The following is a 22,796-nucleotide window of genomic DNA, read 5'->3' on the forward strand; positions in this document are numbered from 1 at the left end:
GTGGGTCATTCTACTTTAATCAAGTCCAATCGTTTATTGCGTCGTCCTTTTTTCCAAAACAAACTCGTCCACAGGACCGTGACCTGCGCTGTTACCGTTTTGGGGTTGGCTATTGCGTCACCGTTTTATTTTCTCGTACCTTTTGGCTCGTCGTTTGAAAACAAAATTCAGCAAAGCTTGCGCTTTTTTCCGCAAATCGGGACAGCAGCAGCTGATGAAGACCAATATAAAATGTCGGTAGCAGTCTTCTAGAAACGCGGCAAGAAAACGTGACGAAGAATTTGTTGGCAGCCGTCATCAATGGAAGTCTGGAAGGCGTGGCCTTGTAAAATTGACTAATCCCAGCCTTTGTTGTGAAAATGGCGTGAGTTTCTGACGTCTGCTACCATGTTTTCTACTAGGTATGTGTTATGTTAGTGATTCAATGTTCAGGGAACGACGAACTTGAGCAGTGTTGTGCGAATTTTCTGCACGTTTCCCACCGAAAGTCGGTCAATTTTACGAAGAGAGAGTCATTTGGTTTAACATTTAATTGTTGTCAACATATTTGACGAACAAAACATTCGGACATTTTTTTATTGGCACCATGAAAGTCGGGCAGTCTTCAGAGATTTTTGGATCTTTGCAGAAGAGAGTTTTCTTGAGGAAACCATTAGAAAGATGCCAACCTTATTCTTTTCACAAGTAAGCATTGCATTTAATGTTTTTGAAAATTTGCTGTTGCTAGCCAAGCACACCCCATGATTCACACATTTTGTTTTCCTTTCTCTAGTAGGTTAAAAGTGCAGAAACGGGGATCATCTTCACACACTAACAATAATGGAGAAATTGTCACAGCCAAGGGGCAAACTATATCACTCAACAAAGATTCAACAACAAGAGTTACTTCCCAGTTCAAGACGATAACCACCCTATTTGTGGAACTAGTCAAAACAAACACACCCTCTTTTGATCTTTCTCTATCTAGTTTGGCTAAGCGACTACCTTTTCAAAACGTTCAAACTGACATACCCAAAGACAACATTGCTAACAAAAAACTAGAAGAAAAAGATGGGGTTGAGGTTAAGACTGGTATTCCGTCGTACTTTGATATCTTGGGAAGGAAGAAAGAAGAAAAGAAAGAAGCTGCAATCCCTCAATGGAAAATCAAGCGCAAGGCTGTTAGCCAAGAGAGTGTAGATGCTCGAACAAAGCATGTTGTTTCTGCAGTTGCCAAAGCAGTTACTAAATCAAGTTTGTTGGTACGCCTTGAAGATTTTTGCCATCACTTGTTTCAATATCCTGCAGCAAAGAGTGTAGCCTCTCGTGTAAGACAACTGAACAGTCATCAACATTTTTACAATTCAGTTATTAATGTTATTCTGATTTATTTTCAGGAGGGAGCCATTTCAATTCTTTTGCGCTTAAAGCACAGCATTCCTCGCGATGAACTCATCCAACGTCAAATTCGTGAAGGTCTTGCCTTACTTGGTTATGCTGATCCTTTGCCAGCCAAAGGTATTCGCATTTTATCCATCGATGGAGGAGGAACCAGGTCAGTTAATGATACACATCGGTACAGTTTCGTAACTTGATTGTACGTTTTAATTCCAGAGGCCTGCTAGCTCTTCGAATCCTCCGTCACCTTGAAAAAATCAGTGGTAAACCAATTTATGAGAGTTTCGACTACATTTGCGGTGTGTCTACTGGAGCCGTTCTTGCCTTACTTATTGGTGCTGCTAAAAAGAACGTCAAAGACGTAGAGACCATGTACCGAGAAATAAGCACAGAAGTTTTCAAACAGGACCGTTCTTCCGGACTTGGTGGACTCTTATGGAGTCACGCATACTATGACACTAGCAAGTGGGAAACAATTCTTAGAGATAAAATAGGTATCATCATTCAAAGTTAGAAGAGCCATTCGAAATTGTTACTGACATTTAACTGTTGTGATTTTGTAGGAGAAACCATAATGATTCGAACTGCTCGAGAGCCGAATTGCCTCAAAGTTTCGGCCATATCCAGCATTGTTAGTCAGGAAATGCTACGGCCTTTCGTATTCCGCAACTACACGTTACCTTTCCGCGTTCAGTCGCTCTACAGCGGTACTTTCCGCCACAAAATGTGGGAGGCGGTAAGAGCTTCGTCGGCTGCCCCTGGATACTTTGGCGAGTTCAAATTAGAAGAGAATCTTCATCAGGACGGAGGGTTGTTCGTCAATAACCCATGCGCCGTGGCCATTCACGAAGCCAAATGCATCTGGCCAAATGCCAAGCTGTTGAGCGTAGTGTCAATTGGCACCGGTCGCTGTCAGCCGCTAAACATGGCAGCTGGTGTAAATACCAGTGATCCTACGAATACCTCTTTGAAACAGAAATTGAGTAAAGTGATTGATTCCGCCACTGACACCGAGGTATATCTATTAATACCAGATGTACACAATCGTTTCAAAAATCGCATCATTTTTTATTATGCAGCGTGTTCACACCATACTTCACGATCTTTTGCCGCCCAAAGTGTATTATCGTTTCAATCCGTACTTGAGCGAGATCCACAGCCTGGATGAGACGGATCCAGCCCGATGGGAAAGCATGCTCGAAGATGTCGAGATGTATATTAGAAAGAATCATCGCAATATGAATCAAGCCGCCAGGTATATTTGAAGCAATCACTTATTGTAATCAAAAATATGTAAATTTCAATATTTAATTTAGTACCTTACAAATGCCCCGAAGTTCGTTTCAGTCTGCAAAAGATTGGGTATTAGAAAAGCGATTTTTGCTACAGAACAAGGCGACTTTCTAGTCTATCAGCAAAGACCGTCTATTTTTTTAAAACACGGTATGCAAAATGTAGTTTGATTGACTTCACTTTCTAATTCATTTGTTTTGGTTTCCAGTTGGACCTTTTGTTCTTCAATTAGGGATAAATTGACTTTTAAAGAAATTTGAGTGGCGAAGCTTAATCGAAGTTTTTGAAACTATGATTACGTTAAAAATTACTACTAGATTAGTGATGCAAATGTGTCACAAAATAACACACAGTTAAGTCGTGTATTGTGCTCGTTGAAAAGTTTTGTAAAACAGGTTCTGTAAATTTTTTATGGCTCAGTCTAAGTTGGCGCTATATTTCTTGAATCAGTTGTATATCATAAAAGATACTATATACAAACCGATATCCCCCTGCAAAGTATTTTGTTTGTTTTTGCGAAAATTTTATAAGATTTTACAAAGACTATTTGCAACGTTTTTTGTTTTGATTTTACGTTCAACTATAGTGTTATCATCGAATATTACAAGAAGAGTAATACTAATAGCATAGAAAATTTTTGCTAAGTGAATCGGAATCTACATCAGGAATGTAACTATTTAGTGGTCAACCGTATCAAGTGAAAAGTTGGACTTGAACTCTGGTTCGAATACTTGTTAAAATGTATTTTTCATACTAGAAACTGCCACATTGGGGAAATTTATTTGACGTTCTAGTCGGCGATACTTCATGCATTCTGTCTGTAGTATGTGAAATCTGAACGTCCGTGTACATCCGCCGCATCCTCTCAAGTCTCTATACTGAACTCCGGAGATCGGCGGTGGAGGAAAACGAAGGAGGACGAGTTGCCTTAGTTCATCAGTTCTTTAAATTGAGTCGACCCCATATTTCCCGTAGATCACGAATATTTGGTATATTTGTTCGGCAGCTCAATGGTTGAGGCGCTATCGCTTACTTCCGGTATACTTCCGGAAAATTTGCTTAAAACTAGCAAATGAGCTTTGTTCTCTGTACTAATCTCAAGATTTCAGGCTAGGTTTAAGCAAATAAAAGTGCGCTGTTCAAGTTATACAAGTAGCTAAAGAACTGAATTGCGTTGAGTTGGCATGGCAGATACAGAACTGCAGCCCGATAACCAGTGCGGTGAAATTCGGTACCTAAATATGTAATATTTTTAATGCAAAGCAGTAATGTTTTTTAAGATCTACAATATCACTAGGATTCAAAAATTTAATGTTGTGTCTCACAAAGTAAAAGGTTATCAGCAACCCCAATATTTTAAATAATTTTTAAAAATTTCTTTGTATGCGACAGTAGAACTCCAAAGACAAATATTTCAAAATTATTTAAGTATTTCACCGGACTTTAGAAATATTTAAATGCATGCAAATAATTTAAAAAATTATTGGAGTTCTATTGTCGCGTGGAGTTCTGCTGTCGGGCACTGGGAGTTCGAGTATTTTTAAATTTTAATAATATTTAAAAAAGGAGTTCTACTGTCGTTTGAGTGCTACTGTCGCATACAAAGGAATTTTTAAAATTATTTAAAAAAAATATTGGGGTTCTATTGTCGGTGGAGTTCTTCTGTCTTTTGAGTTCTACGGTCGCCATACCAAAGTAAATTGCGTTTTGGACTTGGGGTGTCAGAGGTGTCCAATAGATGACATAGGCGTCGTTGTTTTCATGTGATGGCGGATTGTTGTGTTGAGTGGTTGTCAAAATTTTCCTATTTTTCCATGAAAATTACCGATGAATTTATAAGTAAATTCAAGTTCGTTTCTGTGCAACTTGTTTGTGATGTGATTTATTCCGTATGTGTGCTGGATCAAATTCAAAATTCCTCAATCTAACCTGTAGGAAGGAACGGGAAAGGAAAGAGTAGTAGCCTACCATCACTACCACCAAATCTTTGTTCTGCTGAATGCATCATGCAGTAAATACAGGTAAAAACTAATAATGTCTTAATCACAATTTTTTAAAATACTTGTTCTCAGATTTAGTTAATATTCGTTAGTTAATATTCGTCTAATTATCAGCAGTTTCTATTTATCTTGGTAGGTCACTACCCCAGTGTGGACATGTTTGTTTTTCTGAGCATATTTTTCAACAAATAATTCATTGACATACAATTATTCTTCTTCTTTCAGTTTAAAACTGTGATGTGATGTCATAGATTGTATTTTCGATCATAGGGAAAGCTATGAAAAATATAATATCATCTAGGCCATGGCTAATTTTCAGGTTTTTGCAGCAGCTTAAGAGAAGAATAAGAAAAAAATGCAGGGCACATACCAACATGTGTTGTATTTTTCTGAATGTTAAACACGAGCAGTAGGTAGCCATTAACTTTAGTTTATTGGATGAATGTTGGAATATTTATTGACATATTTCCTTTAGATTCAACATGACTAAATGTTTCATGCCAAAGTTAGTTGGAACTCAACTCACTGTATGTGCACTAACACAGATAACTGGTACTGTTGCCTTTCAGCCACAGGCAGGAAAATTATTCTTTTCTTCAGAAAATTGTATTGGCTATTATCATCTGTCCTGATGATACAATCCGTTAAAGAGATGCGGAGTGAAGTTCTTTTTTCCAGTTCGGAGCAAATCTTTTTTGAAAAACTTCCCCTATAGTATCTGAACTTGCTTCAGTGGCCGTGCTCCCTTTTTGCTCCATAGACCGAGGCGAGAAGTTAGTTCCTCATTTGAATCTCTTCGACTTTTTCGTAGCTTACTACAATTGTTACTAAAAAAAAAATCTCGGCAATTGCAAGGTGGCTATCAATACTACGGTCTCATCAAGATATTGCATTAGCATAAATAGATCAATTGGATCATAGGCATTTCAAGTTTTTACGTCAAGTTGCTGAATAGACAACACCTTTTTAGCTAGGGATTCTCATTGCATTCTTGACTAAATATTTTTATGAAATTTATCCAGCTAAAGTTTTCGGTGACATGGGTGCCTGTCGGTGCCTGTGACAATTGGAATAAAATGGTCCAATAATCCAGTAGGGCAACCTGTATCTTTCAAAACCAAGGAAATCCTATTAGCAAGGTAGTTAGGTATTATTAGGTTAAGGTGGTCTAGTATTATTAGGTAGAACGCTTTCTGAAAAAATGGTTTCTCAGTTGTTTCTATTGGTTGCTATTGTTATATTGTTTTAGTATCAGTTCCCATGACTAAAACAAATCCTAGCTCACACCCCAGTAAAAAGGATAGCCTAGTCCGTGTTTGTAGTTCTGTTTCATAAAGTTTCTTTAAATTCAAACAAACCTACAATTACAAACTTTAGAAAGTGATTTATGAGGGCCGGGCTGGCACTTTTAAAGTTGCAAACTAAACCTTTTATTACATTTTCTTTAAAATTAGCATTAATCTTTCAAGTCAGCTTTGATCTCTACACAATCTAAAGTTTTTGAGCTAGGGTCGGTCATAAAAAGTGCGTTTTATGGCAGATTTGCGTTTGCGAGTGTCTAAAGACTGGGTCTAAAGAACTGAATTAGGATTGCTGTCGAGTTCCAACGCAGATGATAATAAACGAAAGTTTTGATATCGAAATTCCAGTTTGATGCAACCAATTATTTTTAATGTGTTTTACAGGATGTTAATGACATGCCCTCGTGATGTCAACAAACAGACCGTCTTCGTCATACCTGAATAAGAGTGAAAGCAATAAGTCCGTACAAGATTTCCATCGTGGCCCCAATTCGTCGGCTTGGATTTAACCATTTATCAAACCTCTCTTCAAAAGAATGTAGGTTTTTTGGTATTCATTTTGATATTGGTTGTTGTAGACCCATTCCCCATTCCCCAGCAACGTAAACCTGCAGAAGGAAAGGCCAGTTTGCATGTCCTTTACGCTCGAAGGTCACGGGATATCATTATGTAAAACCTCACAAATGCTGTAGACTGTAGAGGTTGGGTGAGAAAGGTACGTGTTTCATCATTATCAAGCAGGTATAATCTCAACCATTTGGTATTCATTTTGATATTTGTTGATGTAGACCCATCCCCAGCAACACCAACCTAAAGAAGAAAAGGCCAGTTTGCATTTTCTTCATGCTTGAAGGTCACGGAGATCATTATGTAAAACGTATCATGCGACGGCGGAGAGGTTGGGTGAGAAAGGTACGTGTTTCATCATTATCAAGCAGGTATAATCTCAACCATTTGGTATTCATTTTGATATTTGTTGATGTAGACCCATCCCCAGCAACACCAACCTAAAGAAGAAAAGGCCAGTTTGCATTTTCTTCATGCTTGAAGGTCACGGAGATCATTATGTAAAACGTATCATGCGACGGCGGAGAGGTTGGGTGAGAAAGGTACGTGTTTCATCATTATCAAACAGGCCCGCAAGGCTTAAGAGGTGAGGGTGATCAAAAAATCGTATATAAAGGAGAGAGAAAAGGCCAGAGACATCAGTCGAGTGAGCATCTCCGACACGGCAACAACTGCTGTGGCCTATCTGTCACTATCTGCCTTCTTCACCGTATTGCCAGTCGTTCGCATCCGTGGGTAAATATTCTGTTTTTTTTTTTTTACATTGAGATTGGTATCAATCCTACTTTTTTCTTTATTTGTGCATGTATTTAATGTTTGAATTTGTTTACTGTCTCGTTAATAAGGTGTCGTATGCTGTTGGGTGTTGTATCGTTGACGGCTGGGTCGACCACTGGTGTACCGATGTCTCCTGGGTATGGCGGAAGCAAAACCGCAACGCCGCCGCCGCCGCCTTGCTACCCAAAAACAACTTACACAACGACCAGTTACTGCACCGAGGTCTACAATTACTACTTAGGCACCGAAGTTTTACAACACAACTTACGCTGCCCCGAGCCACTACACTGACGTCCTGAAGTATTATTCTGCCCCGATTTACTACACCACCAAGGCGACGGAGCATGACTACGCATGCTACCCCATCCTACTACACCGATGCTCCCAAGTATTACTCTGTTCTCAGCTTCTTATTGCGCCGGTTTTCCTAAAAACTACTAAACCAACCAACCAAACCAACCAGAGACATCAGTCGAGTGAGCATCTCCGACACGGCAACAACTGCTGTGCCCTATCTGTCACCATCTGCCTTCTTCACCGTATTGCCAGTTCGCATCCATGGGTAAATATTCTGTCTCTACATGGAGTTTTCTATTAATGCCAATTATTTTCTGTTTGTTAAAATGCAAATTATTATTGATTATTAATGTTGAAATTGTTTAATGTCTAGATAATAAGGCTGTTGGGTGTTGTATCGTTGATTGGTGGGTCGACCACTGGTGTACTGATGTCTCCTGGGTATGGCGGATACCAAACCACATTGCCGCCGCCTTACTACCCAAAAGCAACTTACGCAACGACCAGTTCCTGCACTGAGGCCTACAAGTACTACACTACTAAGGCACCGGATACCACAACTTACGCTGCCCCTAGCCACTACACTGACGCCCTGAAGTACTCTGCCCCGAGTTACTACAGCACCAAGGCGACGGAGCATGACTACGCATGCTGCCCCATCTTACTACACCGAGGCTTCTAAGTATTACTCTGTTCTCAGCTACTTATTGCACCGATTTTCCTAAATACTTTTCTGTTCCCAGCTGCTACACCGAGGCTCACCAAAACGGTCGAATACTACACCGAAGCGGTAAAGTACTACTCTGCCCCGATCTACACAACCATAACTGAGGCGGCCAAGTATTACGCAGTCCCGACTTACTACACAGAAGCTACTCTTTCGTGCTACGTTGAACAGAAATACTACACTGATGCTCCAGTTCACTGCACCACGACCTACGCTACACCGCAGCCCCCAAGTACTACACCGAAGAAGCCGCCTATTACACAACAACGTATGCTGCCTAGTTACTACACCGAGTCTTCCGAGTACTACATCACTTAAGGCGCCGGAATTCTACACGTCTATGTATGCTGCCCATGCCTACTACACCGAGGCCCCGCATTACTACAACACTGAAGCGCTTTATAAGTACTACACTACAACATACGATGCCCCGAGCTACTACACCTACGTCCCGAAGTATTACTGTGCGTAAAAGGAGTCGTCAAAAAAAGAAGTCGTGCACGAACTGCAGTGCCCTATCTGTCACCAACTGCATTCCTCATCTTGTAAACGATTCGCCATTATGGGTAAATATTCTTATTTTTATATTGAGTTGTGTATCAATTCTGTTTTTTTTTTCTATTTGTTAATATGCCTGTTAATATATGGTATTAATGTTTAAATTTATTTACTGTTTAGACATCTATGGCGTCGTGCTCCTATTGTGTCTATTGTTCGTTGATTGGTGGGTCGACCGCTGGTGTAGCGATGTCTCCTTGGTAAGGCGGAAACCAAACCGCAACGCCGCCGCCTTCCTACACAACTTACGCAACGACCAGTTCCTGCACCGAGGTCTTCAAGTACTACACCACTAAAACACCGGAGTTTTATACCACAACTTACTCTGCCCCGAGCCACTACACTGACGCCCTGAAGTATTACTCTGCCTCGAGTTACTACACCACCAAGACGACGGAGCAGGACTACGCATGCTGCCCCATTCTACTACACCGAGGCTCCCAAGTATTGCTCTATTCTCAGCTCCTTATTGCACTAATTTTCCTAAGTACTACTCTGTTCCCAGCTGCTACACCGAGGCTCCCGCTGATTTCTCCACCAAAACGGTCGAATACTACACCGAAGCGGTAAAGTACTTCTCTGCCCCGATCAACACAACCACAACTGAGGCGGCTAAGAATGACGCAGTTCCGACTTGCTACACCGAAGCTGCTCTTTCGTGCTACGTTGAACTGAAATACTACACTGACGCTGCTGCCTACTTCACCACGACCCACGTTACACCTAGCTACAACACGGCAGCCCCCAAGTGCTACACCGAAGAAGCCGCATTTTACACAACCACGTAAGCTGCCTAGTTTACTACATCGAGGAATTTAAGTATTACCCTGCTCCAAACTACTACCAAACTGAGGTTCATATTTATTGCAATTCTCCCGATTATGCCACCACTACTCACGCTGCTCCGACCTTTACACCGAAGTTCTGAAGTATTTCTCTGGATGTGTTGAAAGATTGCTGAAATACAAGATTGATTGATAAATCACAAGTACATGTCTCTATTTTCTCCTCAAGTACCTTTCCTGTTGCTGATGATTGCATGATGTGAGAAAATATTTCTGAGTGCTATGTAAACTTACAAATAATTGATCTTGCAAAATACAACAATAAAAATTCAAACTCATGTTTTACACTTTTATAATATTCAAACTATTCACTTTTTTTATAAATTATTTTCTATCATTAAAATTCTAAGTCCAACAAACAATATTTTTATGAAATCAAAGTCCACACACCTATTTATTTCTGCTAAGTCCAGACTTTTGTTTTTGAAAAAAAATTTAAAAAAATTCCCCCTACACAAAGTTTTTAAAAAAGTTTCGCGAAAAATTCATTCGGATATTTTATTGCAAATATTTATTTTATTTGAATATTTTATTTCATACAAATGTTTTTTTATAATATTTACATTCATTTATTTTTCCTGTGGCCCCCAGGAGGGGGGGCCTGTCGCTTTCTCTACCGCGAAAATAACATGATGCAAGTTATATGCAAGTTATTATTTGTTTGGCGCAGAAAGCTTGTTTAATCTAGCAGTTCTCGACTGTGTCAAACCTGATATTGATCAGGTTGCCTCAGTCGTATACTGCATGATTGAATGAAAACTCGAAAGACAACACATCAAACTTTTAAGTCAGCACCCAGTTAACGCAGAGCAATTTCATGGCATGGATGAAAACGACAACACAAAAATTGTTAAGTCAGGAACCCAGATGGAACAGCTCAGCTACAACAGCACAGCAACTTCTGGATTACACTGCAACCGCATGCTGCATACAAGGGTTCAATCTGTCTTCGTCACACCTTTCACCATTTGGCTGCAACAAGGTAACCAACAGCGTTGAAGAAGTGTTTGTTATACCTATTTAAGAAAAGAAAATTATTTTCGAGAAACACAACTGTGTACACATGCATACTCATTTTAACAAAAGAATACAAAGAGTAACAGAAGACTACGCAGCCCAACAGAATGACTTTGATATCTGATTCAAAATTTCTATAGTAGCGGAGCAAATTGGTCTACTCTCTAGTCATGTTATCTAAAACTGTAATTTTGTAAGACATTTGATTAAAATAATTACTTTTTGCTGTTGCATGGGATGAGACGTACGTCTAAGAACGGGCAGCGAGACACACGAGGCACGCCATTTCGGAAATGTACAGGCACTTCCAAGTCTGAGTTGAATGATTTTGCAAATTGGTTTCTACGTGCTAAATCACCTGTAAATTTTCACATCAACATTTTACATTCAATAAAAATAGGAAATTGACAATAAATACCTTTTAATTTTCATCGTGAGAAACGTCACAACCAACAACCCATTTCTGCTGCGTCTTGGAACAAAATGGCCGATAAGCGTCCCTGAAGACACTCGCGCTACCTGGTGGACATTATTTCAGCCACTTATTCACAGCCACCTGTTGACAGCCATTACTCATTAGATAATTGTGTTGAGTGGTTGTCAAAAGTTTTCCTATTTTTCCATGAAAATTACCGATGAATTCATAAGTAAATTCAAATTCGTTTCTGTGCAAATTGTTTGTGATGTGGTTTATTCCGTATGTGTGCTGGATTAAATTCAAAATTCCTCAATCTAACCTGTAGGAAGGAACTGGAAAGGAAACAGTAGCATACAAGTTGCCTACCATCACTAACACCAACTCTTTTATTATAAATCTTCGTTCTGCTGAATGCATCATGCAGTTAATACAGGTAAAAACCAAAAATGTCTTAGTCACAATTTTTTAAAATACTTGTTTCCAGACTAGTTAATATTCGTCTAATTATCAGCATTTTCTATTGATCTTGGTAGGTCACTACCCCAGTGTGGACATGTTTGTTTTTCAACAAATAATTCATTGACATACAAGTATTCTTCTTTCGGTTTTAAACTTTTATTTGATGTCATAGATTGTATTTTCTGTCATAGGGAAAACTATGAAAAATATCATATCATCTTGGCCAATCTTCAGGTTTATTGCAGCAGCTTAAGAGAAGAATATGAACAAATGCAGGGCAAATACCAACATGTGTTGTATTTTTCTGAATGTTAAACACAAGCAGTAGGTAGCCATTAACTTTAGTTTATCTGATTAATGTTGGAATATTTATTGACATATTTCCTTTAGATTCAACATGACTAACTGTTTGATGCCAAAGTTGGTTGGAACTCAACTCACTGTACGTACTCTAACACAGAAAACTGGTGCTGTTGCCTTTCAGCCACAGGCAGGAAAATCATTCTTTTCTTCAGAAAATTGTAAGTTTAATTTTTTGTCTTGACCCCCCCCCCCCCCAACACTTTCTGTTAATATTATAGATTTTTATGTTGAAAGAGTTACAAAGTGTGAAAAGCTAACTAAAAACTTTGTGTATTTGTGTCATAGGGAAAGCTGCTGGAGTAATCTGGTGTTCATGCTCATTTGATTCATTTCGTGCCAGCTAGTGAAAGCCGAAAGGCATGTCAATTCAATTGAGTTGCTCCGTGCTGTCTCGAAGCAAGCAATCCAGCCGTTGCGTTCAGTCATTTGGAACAGGAATCTAATGGCTGTCAATAGGTGGCTGTGAATAAGTGGCTGAAATAATGTCCACCAGGTGGCGCGAGTGTCTTCAGGGATAGGGAAGAACAGTGGCCATTTTGATCCAAGACGCAGCAGGAAATGGGTTGTGAGTTGTGACGTTTCTCACGATGAAAATTAAAAGGTATTTATTGTCAATTTCCTATTTTTATTGAATGTAAAATGTTGATGTGAAAATTTACAGGTGATTTAGCACGTAGAAACCAATTTGCAAAATCATTCAACTCAGACTTGGAAGTGCCTGTACATTTCCGAAATGGCGTGCCTCGTGTGTCTCGCTGCCCGTTCTTAGACGTACGTCTCATCCCATGCAACAGCAAAAAGTAATTATTTTAATCAAATGTCTTACAAAATTACAGTTTTAGATAACATGACTAGAGAGTAGACCAATTTGCTCCGCTACTATAGAAATTTTGAATCAGATATCAAAGTCATTCTGTTGGGCTGCGTAGTCTTCTGTTACTCTTTGTATTCTTTTGTTAAAATGAGTATGCATGTGTACACAGTTGTGTTTCTCGAAAATAATTTTCTTTTCTTAAATAGGTATAACAAACACTTCTTCAACGCTGTTGGTTACCTTGTTGCAGCCAAATGGTGAAAGGTGTGACGAAGACAGATTGAACCCTTGTATGCAGCATGCGGTTGCAGTGTAATCCAGAAGTTGCTGTGCTGTTGTAGCTGAGCTGTTCCATCTGGGTTCCTGACTTAACAATTTTTGTGTTGTCGTTTTCATCCATGCCATGAAATTGCTCTGCGTTAACTGGGTGCTGACTTAAAAGTTTGATGTGTTGTCTTTCGAGTTTTCATTCAATCATGCAGTATACGACTGAGGCAACCTGATCAATATCAGGTTTGACACAGTCGAGAACTGCTAGATTAAACAAGCTTTCTGCGCCAAACAAATAATAACTTGCATATAACTTGCATCATGTTATTTTCGCGGTAGAGAAAGCGACAGGCCCCCCCTCCTGGGGGCCACAGGAAAAATAAATGAATGTAAATATTATAAAAAAACATTTGTATGAAATAAAATATTCAAATAAAATAAATATTTGCAATAAAATATCCGAATGAATTTTTCGCGAAACTTTTTTAAAAACTTTGTGTAGGGGGAATTTTTTTAAATTTTTTTTCAAAAACAAAAGTCTGGACTTAGCAGAAATAAATAGGTGTGTGGACTTTGATTTCATAAAAATATTGTTTGTTGGACTTAGAATTTTAATGATAGAAAATAATTTATAAAAAAAGTGAATAGTTTGAATATTATAAAAGTGTAAAACATGAGTTTGAATTTTTATTGTTGTATTTTGCAAGATCAATTATTTGTAAGTTTACATAGCACTCAGAAATATTTTCTCACATCATGCAATCATCAGCAACAGGAAAGGTACTTGAGGAGAAAATAGAGACATGTACTTGTGATTTATCAATCAATCTTGTATTTCAGCAATCTTTCAACACATCCAGAGAAATACTTCAGAACTTCGGTGTAAAGGTCGGAGCAGCGTGAGTAGTGGTGGCATAATCGGGAGAATTGCAATAAATATGAACCTCAGTTTGGTAGTAGTTTGGAGCAGGGTAATACTTAAATTCCTCGATGTAGTAAACTAGGCAGCTTACGTGGTTGTGTAAAATGCGGCTTCTTCGGTGTAGCACTTGGGGGCTGCCGTGTTGTAGCTAGGTGTAACGTGGGTCGTGGTGAAGTAGGCAGCAGCGTCAGTGTAGTATTTCAGTTCAACGTAGCACGAAAGAGCAGCTTCGGTGTAGCAAGTCGGAACTGCGTCATTCTTAGCCGCCTCAGTTGTGGTTGTGTTGATCGGGGCAGAGAAGTACTTTACCGCTTCGGTGTAGTATTCGACCGTTTTGGTGGAGAAATCAGCGGGAGCCTCGGTGTAGCAGCTGGGAACAGAGTAGTACTTAGGAAAATTAGTGCAATAAGGAGCTGAGAATAGAGCAATACTTGGGAGCCTCGGTGTAGTAGAATGGGGCAGCATGCGTAGTCCTGCTCCGTCGTCTTGGTGGTGTAGTAACTCGAGGCAGAGTAATACTTCAGGGCGTCAGTGTAGTGGCTCGGGGCAGAGTAAGTTGTGGTATAAAACTCCGGTGTTTTAGTGGTGTAGTACTTGAAGACCTCGGTGCAGGAACTGGTCGTTGCGTAAGTTGTGTAGGAAGGCGGCGGCGTTGCGGTTTGGTTTCCGCCTTACCAAGGAGACATCGCTACACCAGCGGTCGACCCACCAATCAACGAACAATAGACACAATAGGAGCACGACGCCATAGATGTCTAAACAGTAAATAAATTTAAACATTAATACCATATATTAACAGGCATATTAACAAATAGAAAAAAAAAACAGAATTGATACACAACTCAATATAAAAATAAGAATATTTACCCATAATGGCGAATCGTTTACAAGATGAGGAATGCAGTTGGTGACAGATAGGGCACTGCAGTTCGTGCACGACTTCTTTTTTTGACGACTCCTTTTACGCACAGTAATACTTCGGGACGTAGGTGTAGTAGCTCGGGGCATCGTATGTTGTAGTGTAGTACTTATAAAGCGCTTCAGTGTTGTAGTAATGCGGGGCCTCGGTGTAGTAGGCATGGGCAGCATACATAGACGTGTAGAATTCCGGCGCCTTAAGTGATGTAGTACTCGGAAGACTCGGTGTAGTAACTAGGCAGCATACGTTGTTGTGTAATAGGCGGCTTCTTCGGTGTAGTACTTGGGGGCTGCGGTGTAGCGTAGGTCGTGGTGCAGTGAACTGGAGCATCAGTGTAGTATTTCTGTTCAACGTAGCACGAAAGAGTAGCTTCTGTGTAGTAAGTCGGGACTGCGTAATACTTGGCCGCCTCAGTTATGGTTGTGTAGATCGGGGCAGAGTAGTACTTTACCGCTTCGGTGTAGTATTCGACCGTTTTGGTGAGCCTCGGTGTAGCAGCTGGGAACAGAAAAGTATTTAGGAAAATCGGTGCAATAAGTAGCTGAGAACAGAGTAATACTTAGAAGCCTCGGTGTAGTAAGATGGGGCAGCATGCGTAGTCATGCTCCGTCGCCTTGGTGCTGTAGTAACTCGGGGCAGAGTACTTCAGGGCGTCAGTGTAGTGGCTAGGGGCAGCGTAAGTTGTGGTATCCGGTGCCTTAGTAGTGTAGTACTTGTAGGCCTCAGTGCAGGAACTGGTCGTTGCGTAAGTTGCTTTTGGGTAGTAAGGCGGCGGCAATGTGGTTTGGTATCCGCCATACCCAGGAGACATCAGTACACCAGTGGTCGACCCACCAATCAACGATACAACACCCAACAGCCTTATTATCTAGACATTAAACAATTTCAACATTAATAATCAATAATAATTTGCATTTTAACAAACAGAAAATAATTGGCATTAATAGAAAACTCCATGTAGAGACAGAATATTTACCCATGGATGCGAACTGGCAATACGGTGAAGAAGGCAGATGGTGACAGATAGGGCACAGCAGTTGTTGCCGTGTCGGAGATGCTCACTCGACTGATGTCTCTGGTTGGTTTGGTTGGTTGGTTTAGTAGTTTTTAGGAAAACCGGCGCAATAAGAAGCTGAGAACAGAGTAATACTTGGGAGCATCGGTGTAGTAGGATGGGGTAGCATGCGTAGTCATGCTCCGTCGCCTTGGTGGTGTAGTAAATCGGGGCAGAATAATACTTCAGGACGTCAGTGTAGTGGCTCGGGGCAGCGTAAGTTGTGTTGTAAAACTTCGGTGCCTAAGTAGTAATTGTAGACCTCGGTGCAGTAACTGGTCGTTGTGTAAGTTGTTTTTGGGTAGCAAGGCGGCGGCGGCGGCGTTGCGGTTTTGCTTCCGCCATACCCAGGAGACATCGGTACACCAGTGGTCGACCCAGCCGTCAACGATACAACACCCAACAGCATACGACACCTTATTAACGAGACAGTAAACAAATTCAAACATTAAATACATGCACAAATAAAGAAAAAAGTAGGATTGATACCAATCTCAATGTAAAAAAAAAAAAACAGAATATTTACCCATGGATGCGAACGACTGGCAATACGGTGAAGAAGGCAGATAGTGACAGATAGGCCACAGCAGTTGTTGCCGTGTCGGAGATGCTCACTCGACTGATGTCTCTGGCCTTTTCTCTCTCCTTTATATACGATTTTTTGATCACCCTCACCTCTTAAGCCTTGCGGGCCTGTTTGATAATGATGAAACACGTACCTTTCTCACCCAACCTCTCCGCCGTCGCATGATACGTTTTACATAATGATCTCCGTGACCTTCAAGCATGAAGAAAATGCAAACTGGCCTTTTCTTCTTTAGGTTGGTGTTGCTGGGGATGGGTCTACATCAACAAATATCAAAATGAATACCAAATGGTTGAGATTATACCTGCTTGATAATGATGAAACACGTACCTTTCTCACCCAACCTCTCCGCCGTCGCATGATACGTTTTACATAATGATCTCCGTGACCTTCAAGCATGAAGAAAATGCAAACTGGCCTTTTCTTCTTTAGGTTGGCGTTGCTGGGGATGGGTCTACATCAACAAATATCAAAATGAATATCAAATGGCTGAGCCTTGTGGCTATTATACCTGCTTGATAATGATGAAACACGTACCTTTCTCACCCAACCTTTACACCACCGCATTGACAGATTTAAACGTAATGTTCACCGTGACCTTCAAGCGTGAAGGACATGCAAACTAGCCGGCACGTCTGCAGGTTGAACTCTAAAATGGTAATTGAAAAATGATAAATAAAAACTGCATCAGTTTGAACATGTTGAAAATATACCTAAATTTCATTTTAAACATTCTTAAGTAATGTACGAGTGTACGACTCTTTAGCACACATATACGTAGACTAAAATGTAAGCAATATACTAACCTACTTGATTTATCTTAAAAGTACATTATAACCAACTCAGATTTCCTGTTCTCATCACATTTTTGTCTTGCAATATAGTAGAGACCCTCTCAAAGAAGCATCTTCATGACACGGCAGCGATCACGTGGAGAAAGGCAAAAGATCTTTGGCATGCTTTCACAAAATAAATTAAAGTAAATTAAAAAATGGATCTTTCGAAAATTCAAAACTCCAACGATTAACTTACATGCCTTAGAAGTTAGAATTGTTCACTTTCGATTAAGCTTGATCTCTAATGGCGTGGAAATACATACCTCATCACTTTTCAAAATCAAACCGTGGCTAAATTTGCATCGTAAAACTCGACTGAAAAAAAAAGAAGTACAAACACAGAAGCAAACGTAACATCCGACATTGGGCAGTGCGACATTTGTGGTAGAGTGAAAGTTTACATGGAAATGTCTAGTAAACGTTGACTTACCTATAAACTAATCATTCCGATTGCAAATGGCAAAGAATCTAGTTGCGAAGTCGGTAACAACCCCAGCTGACATCAAAACGCGACACCAACAACACCAGGACTTGTGTGACAAGTAAGAAGTAAACACAGATGTCTTGTATCACACAATATGATGACATGCATAAAGTTAAACTAAACAGTGCCTCGAAACTACTTCAATATCACTTATTTTACAAAAGAATCTATACTTGGGAAGAATTCCCAACTAATAATAATAATTCTAGTTCAACCTCATGTAATCTAATAAAAAAACAAAAAAAACATACACAGTTGAATCTAGAACACTGGCACATGGGTTCTACCAAAATTTGTTTGTTTTTCTGTTTTTCTCTGTTTTGGAAGACATTGATATTGTTTATTATGCCCAGGTGCTGAAACGTCTGGAAACTGGGATCACTTGCAGACAAGATTTTTGAGGACAGACGAGACGAGAAGTGGTTTAGGTGAAGATTCAAAATTAACGAGAGAATCTTTTTTAACGACGGCATATGGGTGCAAGAACTTATTCCAATTTAAAAAGTAGGTCTACGTCTGTCATTTATTACGATAACATAATGATTTCAGCAAATCGAACAGATCAACCATTTGGTGTAAGTAAGAAAAGGATAAAAAACGACAGGAAAAGAATAATAATAGGACTTTTGGCAATTTCATTAGATAATGATTAACTCCAAAAACCCCTTGATTTTTATGTTTTCCTTCAATAATATTCCGCACCAAGCTTGGCTAAACGGTCGGCCCCATCGTTTCCCTCCTCACCTTGATGAGCCCTCACAAAGACCTAAAGAATTACATGATTACACATTAATAACATTGTTAAGAGATTACATTAAACATCCTTACCCATTTAACTGTTAAATCTTCCATTAAGCGAAGTAATTTTCTGAATCTTTGCCTATGCACCACCGTGTCGCCATTAACTTTACGCCAGTCATTCCTTAGCCACTTAAATATATATTTGTCCATAGACATTATTAAGAAGTCGCTGTCAGTGTAGATAGCTACACGTTTTATTCCTGTAAAACGATATAATTTTACTGCACTGTTACATCATCCAACGCGTAGCGTGTTAGTAAAACGCGCCAGTTACGAACCTTTCTTTTTGGCAATTTGCAAGGCCACGATAGCCGCTTCAATCTCCGCAATTTGATTTGTTGGTGGAGTACCTTCATTTGATCGTTCCACCGGTTCTGCCATATTCCTAATTAAACACTATAGAATGAAGTTATCTAACAAACAGGTGTATGGATAGTAATAGTTACCAATTGTGGTCGTGGTTAAACCATACACCAATTCCGCCTTTAGCGTTTCGTCGACCATTCCCAGGGCACGCGCCGTCCACATATACGATTACGAAATCTTCACGATCATTGACTAATCCATATTTGTCAATACGGCGATGAATCTCGTATTTTGATTTAATGGAACTACCGTTGAGTATATCCACCAACCACTCGGTATCCTCAGCTCTGTCAATAAATTCCCTCCAGCCTACCTCTACATTCTTAAGGGAATCGGGTAGCTCTATGTAGAGATCGCGTCGAAGGCCTTTTAATACTCCTTCTATTGACCTAGGGTAAAATACATTTCTCCGATTGTCTACCAATCTTTGATTCTTCCCAAAATTTTGTTCTATGTATCGGACGAAATCACGAACGCGTTCATTCGGGTTTTGTACCCAGTGACAGTGATTCATGGCTGCCTGCCCTGTAAATGTTAAACAAATTATTTTAGAACTAGCAAATAAAATGTAAATCATTTAACTCTTGCATCTAAAGTAAATGTTATTCCCTTCTTTACAAAAACTGGCATGAACTTGTTTTTGATGAACTGATTTGGAAATCTTGTGAGATTTGATATTTTTACATACACTTTTTAACAAAGTAACATTCTACCACTTCTGTCAAAACAAATGAAATCTTAATTACTTGTTGTAGTGTTTCCCTGTGTTTTCCTTGCACACAAAACATTAACTGATGAATACTTGTTTTAGTTTTTTTTTAAATCTGTTTCGTAACAAAGTTGTTGGCTCGAAGTATTTGTTACTTTGAAAAACTGACGCACACTAGCACTGTTATAGTTGCCACTGTAACACCCAGTGTTTGCACAGGCAAACACCAAATAACACGACGGAGGCTGTAGACTTGGTGGCTGTTGGCCTGTTGCTGCCTCGCACTTGCTGATGAGAGTTATGCATGAAACATGACCTTCACTCTTTCAAAGAATCAGATCAGTAGGGTTGAAACCGAAGCGGCTGTACCATTTTGATGCTCCACTGATCACAGAGCACAGTGTCGTTGATGCACGAAATGTGTTTGATTCGTACTGTACTACACTTGCAAAAGCAAGGGCTAGTGAACCCGCTGAGTGAACCATAGAGACAGCCAACAGCGCCTCTCGTTTTTATTCGGAAAAGCTTACCGGATTGGCTTGTCGCTGTCGATTCATCAAACTGTTTCGCAAAATCGACTTTATTCATAAAGAATAAAAAGTCAACGGGCCGCACCAACACTAAAAAAAAAAAGACGATATTCCGACTGAAATCGAAATAAACGTTGAAAAATAGAGAAATAGCAATTTTTACTTCAAAGGACTTTCTTAACGATTTGACGAAAAGCTATTTACATAATAAAAAAATGGGGCGAGGCGAACTACAAAAATGCATATTAGATTAACACTTGTTCGCTTCGTTTCTTAGGTGTTGGCATTCGTGAGCGTGTCGAAGCCTATTGTAATGCCTGCTTTGGATCGGGTTTCTATAGATACAAGCAAAAACACAAAAACCTTTTATGACATCGAAAAATTTGTCACCTTTTGCATTCGATTGTCGGACTGCTTCCACGATGCACGCTCCACATAATGGTAAAGCGCATTTCTTACATTTTACCATTAGAAAAGTAATACTAAATTTACTTTCAAAGCATTTCTTATTTATCGGTTTCTTCCAGCTTCAATTGTGCATATGCTTCGCTTACTTGTCCTCCTTTCATCAGTTTCAGTTTTCTTCAATGGGATTCCTTCGTGCACCGTAAGTTATAAGGCTCTACGTCGTTACTCCGTCGCATTAAAGGAGATTATGTTGATTTACTTTTCTTAGAACGGAATCCCAGCTTTAGAAGTTCCTTTCACTGCCGGATCGGACGGTGTACTCCCGCAGTCTACAGTATTTCGTCGATCACAAAATAAGGAAGTCACGACTGAATTAGATTTAGGCAGCTGCGATCACCGATCAAAGGTTACTTTGTAACCTTTTACGAACTTCGAAAAAAAGGGCATATTAAAATGTTGACTGTATTTAAAGGTACCTTGTATAGAGTCAGGAACATGTGAATCAATACCGTTGCTTGAACCTGCTCGATGTAGACGGAGATATTGCCCCCTAAATAAGGTAAAACCAAATTTATGTTAACTACATGAAAAGAACTCTGTTTTTCTACTCGACGCCATAGGTTTACTGCCTGGATTTCGACGGATGCATGATACCTGACCCTATTTTCATCTTTTCGCTGTCTCCTAAAGAAAAGAAATGTCCTATTCCTTTAAGCCTTTGCGCAAACAAAGACCTTTGTCAATACGTACTTCGAAAGGTATGACTTTTTACATAAACGGATCAATACGAATGACAGATCGATCCTAAAATACTATTACCTTATTAGAATTATGATGATTTGCGAGAGCCAAGCGTCGATCATCTAAATTGCTCCATTATGACAAATCGAATTGTCTTTACAAATTCATCCTGTAACGCTCACAGCGATTGCCATTGGACAGCCAAGTGTTGCCCAGATGGAGGTTAACGCCCAAGAGTCGATTAAAATGATTCACTAAAACAAATTGATTTTACACTCGGCAGGGCTCAATCGACAATGTATCTCCTATGAGGGAAAGGTGCTACCAGCCAGGATGTCCAACGATGTCGACTCCATCACAACTGAAACTTCGCTTTCATCGGTACCATTTAATCCGGACGAGCCATCCAATCCGGCTGATCCTTCGTCGACTTCTTCTCAAAACAAAACAAAATCAACAAAGATCCGAATAATGAATTCATTTAATACTGTTGTAGAAGGAAGATTGCTGGAATTCCAGTTAAGCATGCGCGTTCAGTTGGCCAAGTCACTTAACATATCTGAAAGCGTTTTCACCCGAATAATAGCGCGGAATGGAAGTATTCTACTAAAAGTTGAAATGTCTCCAATCCACGGTCCCAACACGACGGTAGAAGTCGAACAAGCCCATGCCAAGCTCGGATCGATGCTAAAACAGGGTAGCTTAGTATTGACTGATTTAAATAGTACAAAATTGGATGTTCCTCCTCAGCAAAATGGCCAAGTACTGACTGACGAAACAGGTGGCTACTCAAATATTTTCATCGGTGTCACGGCCGCTAGTTTGAGCTCCACATTTTTACTGATATTTTGGGTCGTTTGGAATCTGAAAAAGAACAAAACGATCAATCCTATGGGAGGTCATTCAGAGCGACTAAATAGCCACAGCCTATTCATGACTAAACAATCGACTGATAATCTTGGACTAGGAAGTAGCCCAGGTCTTCGTAGGAATTCGAATAATAAATTCACGACTTTCGCAGAATCTCAAGCTCAATGGGAAATTTTCCAGCAACATTTTCCCTCAAAGCCAGATTATGTTTGGAAGCCCCAATCTGACGAAGCTGTATGGGCAGGTATTGACCATCAAGTGCAGTGGCCGCAGTTATTGGACGCTCCAGACGAGGAATCAGTTCCAATAACCAGTAGGACTACTAAAAAATAGAACAAGTAAGCATTAGATTAAGTTTATCAAAACTGATTGTCTACGTTACTCACATAATTGCAGTTGTTGTACGGTTCGGGGATATGCATCTACTACCGCTGTCCACCATTTTTGATTAACACGTTTTTTTTTTTCAAATTCTTAATATGACGCA

The 22,796-nt window shown here is 39.8% G+C and overlaps 3 protein-coding genes and 4 long non-coding RNA genes across 11 annotated transcripts; 5 read left to right on the top strand and 2 right to left on the bottom strand.

The window, feature by feature from the left end:
- Window positions 1-3,168, top strand: LOC124194368 (calcium-independent phospholipase A2-gamma-like). Of its 3 annotated transcripts, none has more exons than XM_046588527.1 (8): window positions 1-684; window positions 773-1,307; window positions 1,377-1,534; window positions 1,594-1,871; window positions 1,941-2,392; window positions 2,457-2,632; window positions 2,694-2,820; window positions 2,879-3,168. In XM_046588527.1, the coding sequence occupies exons 1-7, from the start codon at window positions 587-589 to the stop codon at window positions 2,782-2,784; spliced, it is 1,788 nt and encodes a 595-aa protein (XP_046444483.1). In that variant the 5' UTR covers window positions 1-586; the 3' UTR covers window positions 2,785-2,820; window positions 2,879-3,168. The 3 variants fall into 3 exon arrangements, with proteins under 3 accessions (XP_046444483.1, XP_046444482.1, XP_046444485.1); XM_046588529.1 differs by having other exon boundaries at window positions 255-684; window positions 776-1,307; XM_046588526.1 differs by having other exon boundaries at window positions 253-684; window positions 773-1,534.
- A 943-nt stretch (window positions 3,169-4,111) lies between these two features.
- Window positions 4,112-6,816, top strand: LOC124194372. Its single transcript, XR_006874755.1, has 3 exons — window positions 4,112-4,691; window positions 6,356-6,686; window positions 6,760-6,816. It is a non-coding gene; the product is annotated as an uncharacterized LOC124194372 (long non-coding RNA).
- A 4,391-nt stretch (window positions 6,817-11,207) lies between these two features.
- On the top strand, window positions 11,208-13,007 carry LOC124194371. Of its 3 annotated transcripts, XR_006874754.1 has the most exons (7): window positions 11,208-11,406; window positions 11,503-11,610; window positions 11,711-11,767; window positions 11,828-11,964; window positions 12,027-12,157; window positions 12,285-12,600; window positions 12,661-13,007. It is a non-coding gene; the product is annotated as an uncharacterized LOC124194371 (long non-coding RNA). The 3 variants fall into 3 exon arrangements; XR_006874752.1 differs by lacking the exon at window positions 11,208-11,406 and having other exon boundaries at window positions 11,424-11,610; XR_006874753.1 differs by lacking the exon at window positions 11,208-11,406 and having other exon boundaries at window positions 11,424-11,610; window positions 11,828-11,960.
- An 891-nt stretch (window positions 13,008-13,898) lies between these two features.
- LOC124194373 lies at window positions 13,899-14,492 on the bottom strand. The gene is made up of 2 exons (XR_006874756.1): window positions 14,437-14,492; window positions 13,899-14,375 (listed from the first exon to the last, which is right to left on the bottom strand). It is a non-coding gene; the product is annotated as an uncharacterized LOC124194373 (long non-coding RNA).
- Window positions 14,493-17,115: 2,623 nt separating this feature from the next.
- On the top strand, window positions 17,116-17,685 carry LOC124194385. The gene is made up of 2 exons (XR_006874757.1): window positions 17,116-17,353; window positions 17,454-17,685. It is a non-coding gene; the product is annotated as an uncharacterized LOC124194385 (long non-coding RNA).
- Window positions 17,686-18,389: 704 nt separating this feature from the next.
- LOC124194382 (ribonuclease H1-like) lies at window positions 18,390-20,284 on the bottom strand. Its single transcript, XM_046588545.1, has 5 exons — window positions 19,798-20,284; window positions 19,132-19,576; window positions 18,964-19,070; window positions 18,713-18,885; window positions 18,390-18,650 (listed from the first exon to the last, which is right to left on the bottom strand). The coding sequence occupies exons 2-5, from the start codon at window positions 19,563-19,565 to the stop codon at window positions 18,570-18,572; spliced, it is 795 nt and encodes a 264-aa protein (XP_046444501.1). The 5' UTR covers window positions 19,566-19,576; window positions 19,798-20,284; the 3' UTR covers window positions 18,390-18,569.
- Window positions 20,285-20,389: 105 nt separating this feature from the next.
- Window positions 20,390-22,708, top strand: LOC124194378. The gene is made up of 7 exons (XM_046588539.1): window positions 20,390-20,731; window positions 20,818-20,897; window positions 20,967-21,104; window positions 21,171-21,257; window positions 21,319-21,456; window positions 21,526-21,661; window positions 21,723-22,708. Exons 1-7 carry the CDS (start codon window positions 20,659-20,661, stop codon window positions 22,640-22,642), a joined length of 1,572 nt encoding a protein of 523 aa, XP_046444495.1. The 5' UTR covers window positions 20,390-20,658; the 3' UTR covers window positions 22,643-22,708.
- The last annotated feature ends 88 nt before the right edge of the window (window positions 22,709-22,796 follow it).

This window comes from Daphnia pulex, chromosome 5 (assembly GCF_021134715.1).
Source record: "Daphnia pulex isolate KAP4 chromosome 5, ASM2113471v1".
Taxonomy (NCBI): Eukaryota; Metazoa; Arthropoda; class Branchiopoda; order Diplostraca; family Daphniidae; genus Daphnia; species Daphnia pulex.

Excerpts from the sequence above, each read along its gene's own strand:
- LOC124194368 (XM_046588526.1), top strand. The coding sequence starts at position 587 with ATGAAAGTCGGGCAGTCTTCAGAGATTTTTGGATCTTTGCAGAAGAGA. Across the intron at positions 1,535-1,593 it reads ATCGATGGAGGAGGAACCAG|AGGCCTGCTAGCTCTTCGAA; the intron begins GTCAGTTAATGA and ends TTTTAATTCCAG. Across the intron at positions 2,633-2,693 it reads AATATGAATCAAGCCGCCAG|TACCTTACAAATGCCCCGAA; the intron begins GTATATTTGAAG and ends TATTTAATTTAG.
- LOC124194382 (XM_046588545.1), bottom strand. The coding sequence starts at position 19,565 with ATGAATCACTGTCACTGGGTACAAAACCCGAATGAACGCGTTCGTGAT. Across the intron at positions 19,071-19,131 it reads TTTAACCACGACCACAATTG|GAATATGGCAGAACCGGTGG; the intron begins GTAACTATTACT and ends GTGTTTAATTAG. Across the intron at positions 18,651-18,712 it reads AAGATTTAACAGTTAAATGG|GTCTTTGTGAGGGCTCATCA; the intron begins GTAAGGATGTTT and ends GTAATTCTTTAG.
- LOC124194378 (XM_046588539.1), top strand. The coding sequence starts at position 20,659 with ATGACATCGAAAAATTTGTCACCTTTTGCATTCGATTGTCGGACTGCT. Across the intron at positions 20,898-20,966 it reads ATGGGATTCCTTCGTGCACC|AACGGAATCCCAGCTTTAGA; the intron begins GTAAGTTATAAG and ends TACTTTTCTTAG. Across the intron at positions 21,105-21,170 it reads GCTGCGATCACCGATCAAAG|GTACCTTGTATAGAGTCAGG; the intron begins GTTACTTTGTAA and ends CTGTATTTAAAG.